This window comes from Meleagris gallopavo, chromosome 6 (genome assembly GCF_905368555.1).
Source record: "Meleagris gallopavo chromosome 6, MGAL_WU_HG_1.1, whole genome shotgun sequence".
Taxonomy (NCBI): Eukaryota; Metazoa; Chordata; class Aves; order Galliformes; family Phasianidae; genus Meleagris; species Meleagris gallopavo.
Window position 1 is genome coordinate 42,631,329 of NC_139409.1, and position 15,496 is coordinate 42,646,824.

At 44.7% G+C, this 15,496-nt stretch overlaps 1 protein-coding gene across 2 annotated transcripts in view; it reads left to right on the top strand.

Annotated features, from left to right (window-relative positions):
- The window catches only part of KIAA1143 (KIAA1143 ortholog), a 59,144-nt gene extending 44,137 nt beyond the window's left edge, over positions 1-15,007 (top strand). Inside the window, exons 3-5 of one of the 2 annotated variants that reach the window (XM_085226508.1) lie at positions 7,044-7,198; positions 9,284-9,347; positions 14,203-15,007. In XM_085226508.1, coding sequence (XP_085082634.1) covers positions 7,044-7,198; positions 9,284-9,347; positions 14,203-14,246 — 263 coding nt within the window. In that variant the 3' untranslated portion in view covers positions 14,247-15,007. The remainder of the gene's footprint in view (positions 1-7,043; positions 7,199-9,283; positions 9,348-14,202) is intronic. The other variant, XM_085226509.1, reaches the window with a different exon arrangement.
- Positions 15,008-15,496: the final 489 nt, after the last annotated feature.

Below are 15,496 nucleotides of genomic sequence, written 5' to 3' on the forward strand. Positions count from 1 at the left end.
GTTGGGGCTGGTTGAAGTCTGCCTGGCTCTGGTAACAAAACTGACCACAACCTCCCCCATCACTGAGAAGCCAATCTTCTGGAAATAACTTAAGCCTTGTCTGTATCGGAGCCCCAAGTGAAGCCACAGAAGACAAAGTTCTCCACCAAATGCATGCAGCAGCCAGTTTCCTGCTCGTTTGTGCTGATTATTTTTTTTTTAAGGAAAAGTCAAATACGACAACAGGATGTGAAAAAGTATGAAATCAAACTATCTGCAATGAATGAGAAAGTAATTCTGAGAAACATGGCAATTCAAATATTTAGATCTTCTCTCCATAGGAGAAAAACCCATCTGTAGAAGAGTCATAAAGCCACATAAATCAGGCTCAGGTACCGTTCTGGAAACTGATTGCCAGTTCAGAATCTGCTCAATGTGGATAAGTACAAATGTACTGTTTTTAATCATGATAAATAACTTCTCTTTTATCAAATCTTCTCTGTTGGAAATAGTTCCACTCCATGCAGCAACAATAATTTGTGCACTTATCATTCAGTCCCTTCCCAAGATGAGCAGCCAGCCATAGGATGTAATTTAACAACTTATCAACCACAAGTTCATCCAGCCCTTTCCAGCCAAAAGGGCATTTCACATTATTTAAGAGACTTCACCACATATAGCCATCAATTTAAGATTTCAGCAGCCCCTCGTCATTAAAGTGTTCCATGTAGCACTTTCCATTATAGCCTGGGACGTTACAGTCTGCTTCATACAGGTGATGGAATAATTACCCAAAAGACTGAGATCACTAAGTGCCTATCAGAGGCAGCAATCGTGATTAACTGTTGCATACAGAGGTGGGAAAGGCACAGTGGGGGAAAAAAAGTGTGCCTGTAGATACTTTTCCTCATTGCATGCCTTCTGCTAGAGGCATCTTTGGGACTGGGTCTACTGAGTCCCAAAGCAATGCGGTCTCCTTCAAATGGCAGCAAAGAGTCAGGGTAGATCTGTGTGTTGGGCCACGGCTGAGGAAAGCCCTGGGTTCAAGGTCAGGGTGCTCCTTCATGACCACATGTGTTATGTTGTCAAAGCTAGGTGGGTAGGAGCTGCACTCTGGAGGGGCAGGCCACCATTTTGGTCCTAGCGAACGAGACCATTAACACACAGGCTTCCCCATGTCCTACACATTTCTCCAAATCCATCTAAGGCCTTCATCAGAAGAGCTGGTAAGTGGCTTGTTTGCTGCTCTCTCTGGTTGTCCCCTGCCAGAAGCACTTGGAGAGCTGGTCTGCTGCTTGCTAAGAAGAAGGAAAAGAGGGTACAACTGGCTCTTCCTGGTCAAATGGATTGGTCCTGCCGAGGAACACGGGCCTGGCATCTTGTGGCACAGGTAGAGGCAAACGTGGGTGGATGAGAACATGCTGTGGTTTAACCCAGCAGGTAGCTAAGTCCCATACACTCACACTCCCCTCTCCCAGTGGGGTGGGGGAGAGAATCAGAAAAAATACCAATAAAGTAGAACTCATAGGTTGAGATAAAAGCTATTTACTAAGATGGTAGAGAGAAAAAAATATCACAGTAATGATAGTATATGTATCCATGTATGTTCAAAACAAGTGATGACCAAACAATTGCTCACCATTTGCTGACCAATGTCCAGCCAGTTCCCAAGCAGCGGCTACTCTTCCATCCAGTTCCCCACCATTTTTCAAGTTTTTTTTCCACATGAAGTCATATGGTATGGAATATCCTTTTGGCCAGTTTAGGTCAGCTGTCCTGGTTCTGTTCCCTCCCAGCTCCCTGTGTCCCCCCAGCCTCCATCACTGGCAGGACGTACAAGAAGCTGAAAAATTGAAATGGCTTTGGCATTACTCAGCAACAACTAAAACAGCGGTGTGTTATCAACATTGTTTTTCTCCAAAAGCCAAAACACAGCATCATACCAGACACTGCGAAGGTAAAAAAAAAATCAACTCTGTCCCAGCTGAAAACAGGAGAGGGTGGCAGGTGAAGCCTTGTGACTGACATTAGAATTGAGCTCTGGTGGATGTGCTGCTTGGGTGCAGTATGCTAGGATTTTAAGATCTGCTTGTGCTGTGTGAGATCTGCAAGTAGAGGCTGGAATAGCCTGTAGGGGAAGAGACACGAAAGAGAGACAGCAGCTCTGCCATGCTGCTGCTGTTGCGAGGGGATGTCTGGGCAGTGAGACTGGCTCTTACCTTCACCCCTGGGTTGAAGATGTGAAATGGGATGACGGCTGGAGCCACAGCAGAGCCCTTTTGAACAGAGAAGTTTTCAATAGTTTGGTGGGGGTTTTTTGGTCTTTGAGGTACACTTCATTATTCACAGCCTCTGCAAATTAGGTCTCTGGGGGTGCAGTGCTACTGGTTGGATGAGCTGCTGTGCTGCGGCGTTGGCTGGCGGGTGGCTGATGTGTGTGCAGCTGAGGGCTGCCTTTGTAGAGAGTGCTCTCTGGCCCCTCCTTGACACTTAGGAGAGCAGCCCAGTTGTGTGCTTGCTCCCAGGCCTTCTCCTGACCCAAGGAACGGGAAATTAACTGGTGTGGTGGGGAGCTTTTACCAAGGGAGGGAGGGAGCTTGGTCCTGTGTTGAGGATCCAGCACTTTCAGCCTCTTTGCTGTGCTGGCTGTCTTGGGGTTTGAGATCCCCTTCTGCCGATATTCTTTACTGTGGGAGTGTGGTTTCTCCTTGGATAGCACATCAAGCAAAAATGTTTAAAGGACTCCTGTCTGGGACTGAGCCACCTGAAGAAAGCTTTCCCACCTCAGTTTTCTGCACAGTGACCATAAGCTTCCATGACAATCAGCATACATGAAACTCACATAGTCCCATGTCTCTTCTTATCCTCATCTTGATCATGGAACCACAAGCCTGTGTTGGTCTTCCTTTTTTTTTCTTCAATAAACAGACAGACACAAGGCAGAACAGCTCAGTGGCAGACTTCTGTGTTGCAATGGGAACAGTGAGATGAGTCCCACCTGTTCCCATTGGGATAAAATTATAAAAAAGTCTTTCCCCTCCTTTGGCAACTTCTTGCTTTTGAAAAGTCCTTATGACTGGAAGGAAAAGCATGTACTTCCTTCCATGAATGGTTTAATGCCTGTTTTCATAGAAACACAGAATAGCCTGAGTTGGAAAGTATAAATCCTTGCTCCACACAGCCCACCCATAATGCAAACCCCATGTCTTGAGAGCACTGTCTAAACGCTCCCTGAACTCTAGCACTCAGGGCCATGCCCACTGCCCTGGGAGGCTGTTCCATGCCCACCATCCTCTGGCAGAGACCCTGGCCCTAGCCCCCAGCTACCTCTCTCTGACACAGCTCCATGCAGCTCCGGCAGCTCAGCGCTCCCCTCCAATCTCCTTGTGAGGAGCTGCAAGCTGCCATGAGATTTTGAAACCCTAAAAAACGTGAAGGAGTCATCTGTCTCTGCTTCACCTGCTGCTGCCACACTGGGGTTTGAACATGGGAGGTACAGCACAGGAAGCAGAAGTCAAGACCTCGAGTAGCTTTGTAAGGGCTGCAATGAAATATATGGAGAGAGAACGGACAAGAAAAAGCAGGGAAGAGAGGAGAGAGAAAGTATGCACACTACAATGAATTCTAGATGTATTTTTTTTCCAATCATTTTTAATGTTGACATGACTTTTCAGCAGATCGTTGCGGATGGCCTCTCAACCAGACCTGTTACAGCAACAACTCACAGCACAGTGCAGTGTAATTTAACCAAATAAAACAAAAAAATAAGTTGCTGAATTGATAAGTGCTCATTAAGCCTCCAAGATGCACAGCAGAGCAGGAAGGAGCTCAGAACCAGGGCTGAGCTGCCACCTGTGTCCCTGGGGTCCCTGCGCATGTTTTAGACCAGTCTGTGCCATTGCCCTCTGTGGTGACATTTAGTGTACTGGAAGAAATGCTGCCAAAGCCCAATCTCACTGAATTCAATGAGTACTTCTTTTTTTTTTTTTCTTTGCTAGCAAATAAACTAGCAAATAAAATGACCCTGACATAGGTTTGGTAAAATGCCACTGTAGTGCTTCAGAAAGTAGGAAAATCCCCTCAGCGTTTCCACCAGCAGTAAGAACGTGCTCCTGGCCTTATGGCTGTGCAGACATGAGTGGAATAAGACTGGCTTGGTGCTAGGGAAGGCTCGGGGCTGGGAGAAGAATTATGGCTCAGGGACAATGCTGAAAGGATGGTGCTGAGAGCTGTGCTCTGCCTTGCAGCTCAGATAATCCTCCCTCGTCATACTTCAGGGTGGGCTGCTTGCATTCGTGTCACTGTTTATCTTCCAGATGGCTTGCAGGTGCTGCATGGGATTGGCATTAAACTCTGCTTGCATAGGATATTAGGGAGGGAACATTTACTGGGAAAAAATGTCTCTAGCTGCAGAAAGAATCTCTTATGTCAGGTTATTTAGATGCAGAGGTGGGTCAGTGGATTTCTTGAGCAAGAACTCGAATTTTCAGACACTGTTTGAAAGGGGCTGTGCTTTAAGAAGTTATCACTTCTCATCAGGGCACGTAAGCACAGGGTCTTCACCAGTGCTGGGAGCTTAGTGTCACACTGACAGCTGCTCGTGTTCTGGCTTAAGCTGGTGAGTAATTCCGCAATCAAATCTCAATGGTATCTCTACTGAAAATCTGTGTGGGTTGTTCTTCAGCTGGGCATGGAGAGCTGGGGGAACTATGCTCTTGGTGTCCAGTAGGCACCTTTGCACACTTAGTTGATAAGGTAATCTTTTTTTAACCCGGTTGTAATTTCGGTATTTGTAACATCTGGCAGTGATGGCTGGGTCTTTGCTTCAGCCCTGCTGTCTGGACATATCGTTGGATGGCCATTCCCCTTCCTGCCAAAGCCATTTGGCTTCACCTCATTTCTTCAAAGAGGGCTCTGATGCAGCACCATCAATCATTATGGCCAGAAAATATCTTCAGAATCCCACAGTATCATTTCAAAGCTCTGAACTGTGTGTGGTCTTTTAAAAACATAATGTATGCTTGAAAAATGTAAGGGTCTTTTTTTCCCCCAAGTGGTCTGGAATGGAGCAGATTGTCCTTGGAGCGCTTGCAAAAGTTTAACAGCTGCTGTTCATTTGGCTTCTGCCCTCCTCCAGGATGGCTGATGTCCTGGAAGGCAGGAGGGGGTGCAGGTTGGGAAGGTTGAGGCAGTGGAGGGAGGGTTTAAAACTGCTAGTCGCTGCACTTTCACATCCAAAGGAACTCTCTTCTCCCATCTCTTAATTTTATTGTGCTCACTTGTTGCTTCTTTTGACCAAAGGCCAACAAACAGCAAACAGCGTTTGCATAGTGGTTGGCGACCCTGCCCGTGGCAGGGGGGTTGAAAACTAGATGATCATTCTGCTCCTTTTCAACGCAGGCCATTCTGTGATTCTATTTAGCAGAATAGAGCTAAAGAGTGAATTCCAGCATAGGGCAGCAGCGAAGTCTTAGTGTATTATTGAAGAATTTATATTCACTCTGTGTGGCAGAGAGAAGGAATCGATGCTGTAATCAGCTATTCAGAAACGACCCATTACCAAAGATAAAAAAAGAGTCAAACAGCAGCAAAGTTCCACCCTTAAAAAAAAAAAAAAGAAAGAATGAAAAGGAATCTGAGCAGGTTTAAATTTGCTAAGGACTTTGGAGACCTGAAAAAAAATACTCCATCCAGGAGCTCAGGGCAGATCATACTCTAGTCCACTAGCTAGGGATTTCAGAAGGAGTGCAATTCACTGAGCTCTGTGCTCCTGAATGCACAGAAGGATTAACAGTGTGAGCCCAAGCTGCTTGGAGGCAGTGGGACTTTTGAGCAGATGAGGGTCAGACCTAAGTAAAGGGCTCACGTCCCCAACAAAGCAGGTGTGCTGTCCTCCAGGGTGTGGGCAAACACTTCTGGTCTAGTGCAGCAGATGCCATGGTCTTGGCAGGAAGAGAGGGTTCATTCCTGCAGGGAATACATCTTTCCTTGCTTTGGGGGAGCTGCAGCCACCGCAGCATGGAGAATCCCCATTTTACCATTCTTACCTAATTTATCTGCCGTGCAGCCTTTAAACCAATGGAGAGCTGCATAAAACTTGCCTCCATACAAACACAGGACAACACAGTGGACGACTTAGAGAAGCCAAGCAGGAGAATGCTGTAGTTGTCTTCCTTTTTTGGGGGGGAAAAGGAGCAAATTCTTTTGTTTTGATCTGTCACGCAGACACTGCAGGCACGAACCATGCAAAACTGCTTTTACTGATTTGTTAAAAAATCACAAAAAAAGAAACATTGCCATCCTGACATCTAGCTTGGCGCATGAATTTATGCTTTATGTACACTTGCCTCTAAATCAGATACTCTAAGTTCATTACTGAGCTGTGCCAAGTGGAGTACTAGACAGCACACCAAAGGCCTTCCCACCCAGCTTCAGTTTTGTGCCACGAACATGGGTTGAGTTTACAGAGCCAGATTTTTATGGGATTTATCTCTTCTCTGGTGATATCTAGGTTAACATTTGAGGTAACAGGCCATACAACCCATAAAAGGGATTATACAGCGTCATGGTCTCACCAAAACAGGCTCCTCTGTTTCATGGTAGAGTAGCTTAGCAGGACATTGAAAATGAGCACAAGTATATAAAAGACAAAGCTCCTCATTTCCATAGCCATTGCTATGAAAATGGCATTAGTTATACCTTTAGTATCCTTAAGGCTAAAGGGAGAGGCACAAGTGACCCCTTGGTCTCGCAGTTAAAATAAATTTCATTGCAAAATGTTTGTTCTCCTGTCATCTTGCTAGCTGGGTGCTTCAGGAGCTCGGATAACACATGTTCAGAACTGTACACAGCTTGCTGCCCATCCCCCAAAATTAACAGATTCTGAATCTGCAGCTTGTGCAAGGTATGCTGACGTATCTGCAAAGGTTTGCTTTGCACTGAATGGATCTGCCTTAGCTTCAAAATGCATCAGTGGCATAGAAAATCTCCCTTTATCTTACATGAATCCGTGGTGGCAATCTGGGTTTAACTGTATACAAAACCAAGGTTGTTTTCTTGTTTAGGGCACATCCTGAAGGTGCTGAAGGCCTGCACGTGTTCACGGTGCAAAAACTGGATACAGGATGCTGAATCCCAGATGTGTGAGGCTTTGCAGAAACCACCACCTATGTCCAGCCACATAAATCCACAGGGTTACAGAGATGATGGGAGCTGCCCGGTGAGCATCTGCAATGGGAGGTGTTGCTTCAGAGGAAGGATTTGCTCATGCAGAGGAAGACTTCATGTGAATTAACTAACATGGGAATTGAAAGTAGATTAGCAATGCCACGTAAATGGATGGATCCCTTGGATTCTTCTCTTCAGAATTAAACTGGTCCTAATTTGTTTCAGTGTAATTATGAAAGAGGATGTTATACAGGCTTTAATGAGATCTAATGTTTTCACCACAAAAGTTAGCCTGGGTTCATTTCTTATGTCTCTCAGCAGGGGTGGGATTGGAATGCGTGTTGAATTTTTTTAGTAGGAAACTTGTATTATCTTTACCTTGGGTTTCAATAACTGATTCTGATAATGGTGTAATCTGTTTTTGTTGTGATTATACTATTTTTAATCACAGGATATAAAAGCTCTGAATAAGCAATTAATTAATCCTCACCAAGTCCCTACAAGGTCGGTAAAAGCTTTATAGGAGTCAATGTATGGCTTTTCCCGTGGAATACAGCGAGGCAAAGCAGTGCAATGAGGCATGGGAGGGAAGATGGGTATCTGACTTTACTGAATACATGGGTGGAGTTAAGCAAGAAAAAGACGTTATTAACCAGTTTAGAATTTGGTTGCACCACCACAATGCACACAGGAGGAAATGTCAGGGGAGCTCCAGCAATCTGGGCGTCCACTTTCTGTCTGACCCAACCCACCTCACTCATAGCAGCACTGCACGCAATGCACCACAGTGGGAGCAGCTAATAGCAGGGTGTGCACATCATGGATTAGAAGTAATTTATCTGATTTCCTTTTATTTTGAAATAGGATTTACCCATTTGAATTAGATTTTGTTAAAAAAAAAAAAAGCGAAGAGGAAGAAAAAACCGTTGAGCTCCCAGCTGCTGTTTGCAGGCTGACTGCGTGTTGACAGATTGCTCTGCTGGTGTTGCAGTCCTTTCTCTGTCGGGGCAGTTTCTTTCTTTTCCCCCATGGATTGTTTATTTTCTGCTCAATGCTAAGTCTCGTGTTTGTCTTACTTCTTTAAATGAGAGCAAGCACTGCGCTTTTGTTCTGCCCCTTTTCCAGTGCCATTTTGCTGATCTTCTCTGCGTGAATCTGAAAGGTCAGGAAAACAAATCAATACAGAAGAGGACCTCCTGCCCCTTTTAACCTAACCTGTGGGAGGGAGGAGGGAGAAATAGCCAATGACATGAAAGGAAATTTTAAGTATGCCCAAAAAAAGCGCAGTGGGAGTGAGGGTTTGGAAGGACAGGTGTCAACAGGACCAGCCTCTGCATTTCACAGAGTGTCTTTATGAACTCACGGTCATCTCCTCTGCAGCAGCACACAGGGGTGATCCATACAGCTGTAAGGCATTGAACCTGTAACAGTTCTGAGAGGGAGGAGGCAATGGCCCTCGTGTTTCTGCATCACTGACTGTGAAGAGCTTTGCTGGTTAGAAGCTCACCACACGATCTGAAAGCCAGCGAATGGCAACAGCTGCCTTGTCATGGTTAGGTGGGCCTCAGTTCTCTCTGATGCCCTGTCCTACTTCCACTCCTGCAGGTGAGCAGCTTGTCTTGCTGTGGATAGTCACCATGCAGAGCAGAAGGGAGCTGGAGAGAGGTTCTGTGCCTCTACAGCAGCTGGATACTGTCACTGGAACAGTGAGGCCTCATCAGAAAACCAAGCCTGTATGTTATAGCCAAGTCTACTAATTGTGGCCTCTGTTCCCAACATCCACCCTCAAGTATTCAGCTGAGAGCCTCCCAATACTGGACACTCTAGGAGCTTCCTCCATTATCAGTGGAGAGGAAACAGCTCTCCTGTTCCTTTCCAATGGTGAAGACTACTAGATTGCTCATACAGGGTCTTTATGCTAGTGTCTAACATTAGATGCTATACGTGCAGACCCTAATCTCTTACTTATGTTACTCTTTAAGCCTCTGCCTTTGGATTTAGGCTTGATTGATCAATCAGATGCAAGACTGGTAAACACCCTACCAGTGTACCTCCTCATGTGTTTTTGTAAGAACTACTTTTCTCTTATTTGTTTTCAGTGTGGAAAAGCAGCTAACTGCTCTTTCCTTCCATTTAGATCAGAAACTACACAATGCACCACTTGAAATCCAGGGGGTCCAAACAGCAGGCATCCATCCCAGGTAAATAAGAACACTGTGCACAGATACCAGGGGACAACTCCCTCACCACCAGATAGCTCATGACTGAATTTCTGGTCTCTTCTTACATTGCATTTTTCATAGAACCACAGAATCACTCAAGTTGAAAAAGACCTCTAAGATCACCTAGTCCAGCTGTCCATCCACCCCCACCATGCCCACTGACCACGTCCCTCAGTGCCACATCCACACGGTTCTTGAACACCTCCAGGGACGGTGACTGCACCACCTCCCTAGGCAGCCTGTGCCACTGCCTCACTGCTCTTTCTGAGAATAAATGTTTTCTAATACCCAACCTGAACTCCCATGGCAAAACTTAAGGTCATTACCTCTTGTCCAGTGACAACATTTCTGTTGTTGTCCCCTGCAAGAGGGTTATGTGTGTAGATGGATGTAAGAGAAGAGAATTTGATCTCTACTGCTGATTTTGTAAAAGCAGTGATAGCACTTCTCAGAAAGCTCAGCACTAATGCTGCTGAGTGTAGGATGGTAGTGCTCCTCCTGGGTGCTACTAGAGCATCAGTCATCAGAGCAAAGCTAGAGGAAAGGCAACAGCAACAATAAAAAGGAAATGTTTTTGTGTCTTGACATGGTCTGTTACACTAATGTAATTGCTTCACTAGAGGATTTTAGGAATAAAGCTCCTATGCTACTTGCAGTAAGAGCCTTTTGGCTCTTGGTACACTGCTTTTGTGTGACGAATTAACTGTAGGACACTGGGGAGGAGCAATTGACTTTCAGACAAGAATGTTTCCTGTGCCACTCCAAGTAGCTCTTCTTTTAGGTCTTTGGACGGTTTCAAAATGCTGTTGGCAAGAAATTATTACCATTAAGGCCTCCAGTATTGCTGGGCCATAGAGGTCTTCGTGGTCCCTCCTTGATAGAGTCAAGATTCAGGTTGCAGCACAGTAAATCTGCAGTATTTCAAATTATTTCTATAGATTTATTCCCAAACAGTCCATGTATAACAAAAGAAGATGGAACATTCTAAAAGAAACAAATTTTTCTGCTGGTTAGCTACCCCCATTCTTTATTTGAACCAGTTGTTTGAGATTCTGATGTTGGTTTGAAATTACCACTGGGACAGGTATCGAAACAATCCTTACAGTGATGGGAATTTGTGTCTTGTTTGCAGCTTGCTGTACCTCCGTAAATGATACTGGGCAGCTCAGCACCTCCCCAAGGTGACAGAGTGGCCATCCATCTGTGACTTAGCTGGAAGCATTTCACAGATCTTTGGAGACTGAGTTGCTGAAATCACACAGAGACATTTGGCATGAACTTCTGCTCATCTGTATCTCCCCATGGAGACAGCAGCATGACAGTGGTGACCTCCCCAGGGCCTCCTTGCTAATTCATTGGGACATGCTGCTCACCTCTTCCAGAGCCACAAAGAGAATTCTGGCAATGGGCTGTAGTGAAGTAGGCAACAATGGAAAAGATGGGTAATTAACATGAAATGTTAATTGTTGCAGGCATTTGGCACCAGGCTCTAGGAGCTAATCAAGCCTTTGCCTACTATAGTTTACTCACAGATACCCTGCATAAAAATGCCACCAAGAGCAACTTGCAAAGGCAAGGCATTGTAAGATTGTACTGAAATAATGTGTGAGAGGAGCCTGCAGAATTGGTTTGATTCTGATACCATTGACGCTTCAATTTAAGATTCTGACTGAAGTCACTGCCAGATAGAAGGAGAGGGAATGGCCTCAAAACTTCTCAAGAAGAGCAGTGAGGCAGTGGCACAGGCTGCCCAGGGAGGTGGTGCAGTCACTGTCCCTGAAGGTGTTCAGATACCATGTGGATGTGGTACTGAGGGATGTGGTCAGTGGGCTTGGTCAGTGAGGTGGGCTGGTGTTTGGACTCAATGATCTTAGAGGTCTTTTCCTTCTTTAATGACTCTATGATTCCATGATTCTATATATGAATATTCAGTATGTGTGCATAACAACTTTGCATTTTTACTGCCTTTCAACTCACACACATGAACAGAAATGACAGAGCTCTGGGTAGTTTACTGGAGAATATGGAAAAGGCTTTTCACAGGTGACTGCCTTTTAAGTTCCTAAACCCATCAAAAGACCCTGAAACACACCTAACCACTGCTGAGACACTTACTACTACATTGCCATGTATTTGCTGGAACTCAGACCCCCTTTCCCTGGGAGATTATTGACATAGTGCTATGATGGGTCCTAGGTTTGAGTCACTAATGACTTGGGGTTTGGTTTTGCAGAACCAACATCCTCCCGTTGAGCTTCTCAAAGAGCATCTTCCAATGTTACTTCAGGCCAGCCTGCGGTACTCAGGTGGAGCAGCCAAGACAGGCAAGGGGGACTGTATGTACTGCTATGCAAACTGATCTGGGCCTTCAGTTCTGCATCAGGCAGCATGTCAGGATGAGGAAAAGGTGCTGACTTTCAGCAGGACAGGCACTTCTGTCCCAGTGCTGAGCTGTGGCAGGTGGCTGCCAGGACTCAAACCCTAGAATGGTAAGAGCCTGGCTGTGGAGAGGATGTGTCACTGAATTACACTGTGGATGCCTCCCCTGTCACTGCTCACCAAACCAGCCAGTGTCGAGTCTTGGCATCACTTAGCATTGGAAGAAAGCCCAGGAGTTCTGCTGGTTGATTATTTCTTTACAACTGGGAGAAAGGCTTCAGTTAGGCTTAGAGATTTTTGTTTTCTGACCATAACTTTGATTTGCTCTGACTTCATGTTAACAACAAAATTTGTTAAGTGTCACTCCTGATAACCTGCTTTCTTGGGAAAGAAAAGTCTTACACTCAAGAGCCATATGTCTCTTAATGCAAGAAAAAATGTGGTTTGTAAATTAAACTGCTTTGGAGGCCTGGTTGTTGATCCTTTTAGTTGATGTTGGTGCTCAGGAAATGTGTGGATCTGGAACTGAGGGTCATGATTAGTGGGCATGTTGGGGATGGGCTGGTGGTTAGACTAGGTGATCTTAGAGGGCTTTTCCAACCTTTATCTTTCTATTATACTATTCTAAAAGAGGAGGAGTCAATCACATCACCTCAGCCCTCAAGTGTCCTCAGGTTGGTGTTCCTGGAGTACGTGGGTTGTGGTATTTCAGCTGTTGATGAGTCATGTAGTCACACAATTGTGGCATGATGGGCTTCTCATCACATGTAAGCTATGTATATTATCTGCACAAATACACTTACCATGTGGCTCACTACAGGCACTGACTCTGGGATACCGGTCTTTCTCTCTTTAACATTTCCACAGAAGACCTTGCATGAACCTTGCAAGTCAGCCAAATCTGGTTTCGTTTGGAGTAGCTGCTGCTTGTTTTGTTGACCGTTTGAGTTTGTTTCTGATCTTGATTCATATTCTTCTTCCAATGTGGTTTGCAGAAGTTGCCTAGAAACCATCTCACATCAGCTCACTCATCCAGGATGCACAGCTTCCCATATGCCAGCAGAGAGATAAGCTTAACTTCCTAATTTTTTAAAGAAATGCAATTAACCCTCCTTCCCTCTCCCAAGGATGTGATATCTGAGAACTCACATTAAAAAAAAAAAAAAAAAAAAATATTGCTGAAGAAAGTCTGGAGTGCATATCGTGTGGGGGTGTGTGCGTGGAGAAGGAAGAGGAAGCTTTCTCAAGACAGTGGCAGAGCCAGAACCATAACAGCCCACACTCGATAGTCCTTAACACAACCCTTCACAGCCTCAAGTGACAGAATAGCTGTAGACTTAGTCTGACCAAGCTTTACACTTTCATGTCCCTGCTTGTTAAAATATTATGCCCTTCATGACATGTCCCATCCAGAGCCTTCTCTCAGCTCTTCCTATCTTTCACAGTAGTTGTAACCAGCTACTTGGTATGAAAATAGATGGGATTCCTCATGTTCTTCCAGGATAAAGTCACCTCACTTGTGATAGATGCAGAGAAACTGGCGGCACTAAACAAGGATATGGTAGTCAAACAGACCTGTGCAAATGGACCTCAGAAAATAAATGGATTGTCTGTACTGAACTGGAAGAAGTGGAGCTTTGAACACAAACCCAAAGATTTTAATAGGCTCTCTGGGAAAATTCAAATTTGGGTTGATCTGTGGTGCTTCATCTTGAAAATTTTTATTTTGGGATGATTATCCTTTTTCATTGGAACGACTGTTTACAAGGGTGGATAGTGACAGGACAAGGGGGAATGGTTTTAAACTGAGACAGGGGAGGTTTATATTGGATATTAGGAGGAAGTTTTTCACACAGAGGGTGGTGAGGCACTGGAACAGGTTGCCCAAGGAGGCTGTGGATGCCCCATCCCTGGAGGCATTCAAGGCCAGGCGGGATGTGGCTCTGGGCAGCCTGGTCTGCTGGTTGGCGACCCTGCACAGAGCAGGGGGTTGAAACCGGGTGATCATTGTGGTCCTTTTCAACCCAGGCCATTCTATGATTCTATGGTTCTATGATTCTATGATTCCATGCAACTTCCTTGTTAAATGAAAAATGCCACCTCAGAAAGAAGTGTTGAAAGGAATTAAATGTTGCTCAAACTGGAAATGAATGTTTCAATATTGAAAAAAGAAAATGCTGCCTTTGTGGGACTTGAAACAAGTAAATTTGGATTGAATTTCCCAGTGTTTCTCTTCTTCTCCAGACTCCACTTTCTGGCAACGTTTGCTATGCTGTAGCCATTCTGATTGTTTGAAGACAATAAGTAGAGGTTTTAAGGACTAACATGAACACCTGCATAGTGGGAGACTGGATTGCAATTTCCAAGTGTAATTCCCCATGACTGACCAAACTGTAACTTGTCCTTTCTCTGTTTCTTAATGCTCCTCTCTTGTTATTTTTGGCTTTTTTGACAGGTTGGTTGAACATGCTCCCTACGATATATATGAGATTGGCATAGGAAACATTTATTGGAATCATGAACATGACACTCTGTGTCCAGCATCTTTTTAATACTTCAAGTTGGTATCTTCTCTGACTAGATCCTCTGCTCGGCTTTCACTGATAGACATCAAAGACTTCATACAGCACCTCTATTACAGAGACCAGTGAGTAATTTCACTTTTAAAGGTGACGTGTCAGGGACACTCAAGCATGACTTGTTTCTTTCTTCTCCTAAATCTTGCACACTCTCTTTTCTTTATTCCTGCAGCAACCTGTTGCTCAATAGTAACAGGTCAAGACCTTCTCTTAGTACTGTATGATACATGGTCAGATGTCTCAACATCAATAGTGCTCTGAGGCACGTTCTGCCTGCCTTCTAGATTTGGGATGAACTGCAGGCATTCATTTTGGGAAGCCTGGTGTGACTTGAACTCTTTGAACTCTAGAGTACTGTTCCTTCACCATAGCATGGTCCATGGTCCATCATTGTTGGAAGTAGCAACCTTCTGTTGTAAATGGCTATTGAGTGGCTGACTCATCTCTGTGTTATAAGTCGGCTTCTCTGAGTGCGTGGCTGAGGTCTCTCAGTGTATATTTGCAGTTACTGACTGTTCCTACCTTTCATGGGGTGAAACGTGAGCTCCAAGAGACGTACAGGATTTACTACCTGTCAGGATACTGCATTTCAGAAGAGAGATGCTAAATCTGCTTACAGATTTAAATGCACACATTGCTCTTGGCAACGTAAGCCATCCTGTAAGTCTTGAACGCTGACCTAAGGAAATATTTCTAATAAAGACATCTTATTTCCTGGAAATTAAAGTGCATCAGAGGCTTTTATCTGAAATCATGTGGAGTTTCACTGTTAATAATGCAACAGACTGAAGAAGCCTTCATATTGCAGGGGAAACAGTGCCACTGCCACTGCCCAAATGTCCACTTCTTTTGGTCCCAAGGAATTTAAAGGCAAAGGCCTTTAAGATGGAGTTCTTATTTCAGCAATTCAAGGATTAAAAACATAGGTAGGCATTCAAAAGAAATCTTTGCATGTTACTCCAAGAAAGATACAGATTAAATCCAGTAAGGAGTCCTAGTTTTGCCCAGCAAATCTGTAAGCAAATAAATTGATTTCAGATGTAAATGCTCAAGTGCTTTCTTGCACAGTGACATGGCACTAGCATGAGTATCTGGTCACCTCTCTGCAAGTCACAGCCAGATTGGGGGGCCCACTGGTCTGGATGTAGAAAACATGGTTTTGATCATAGA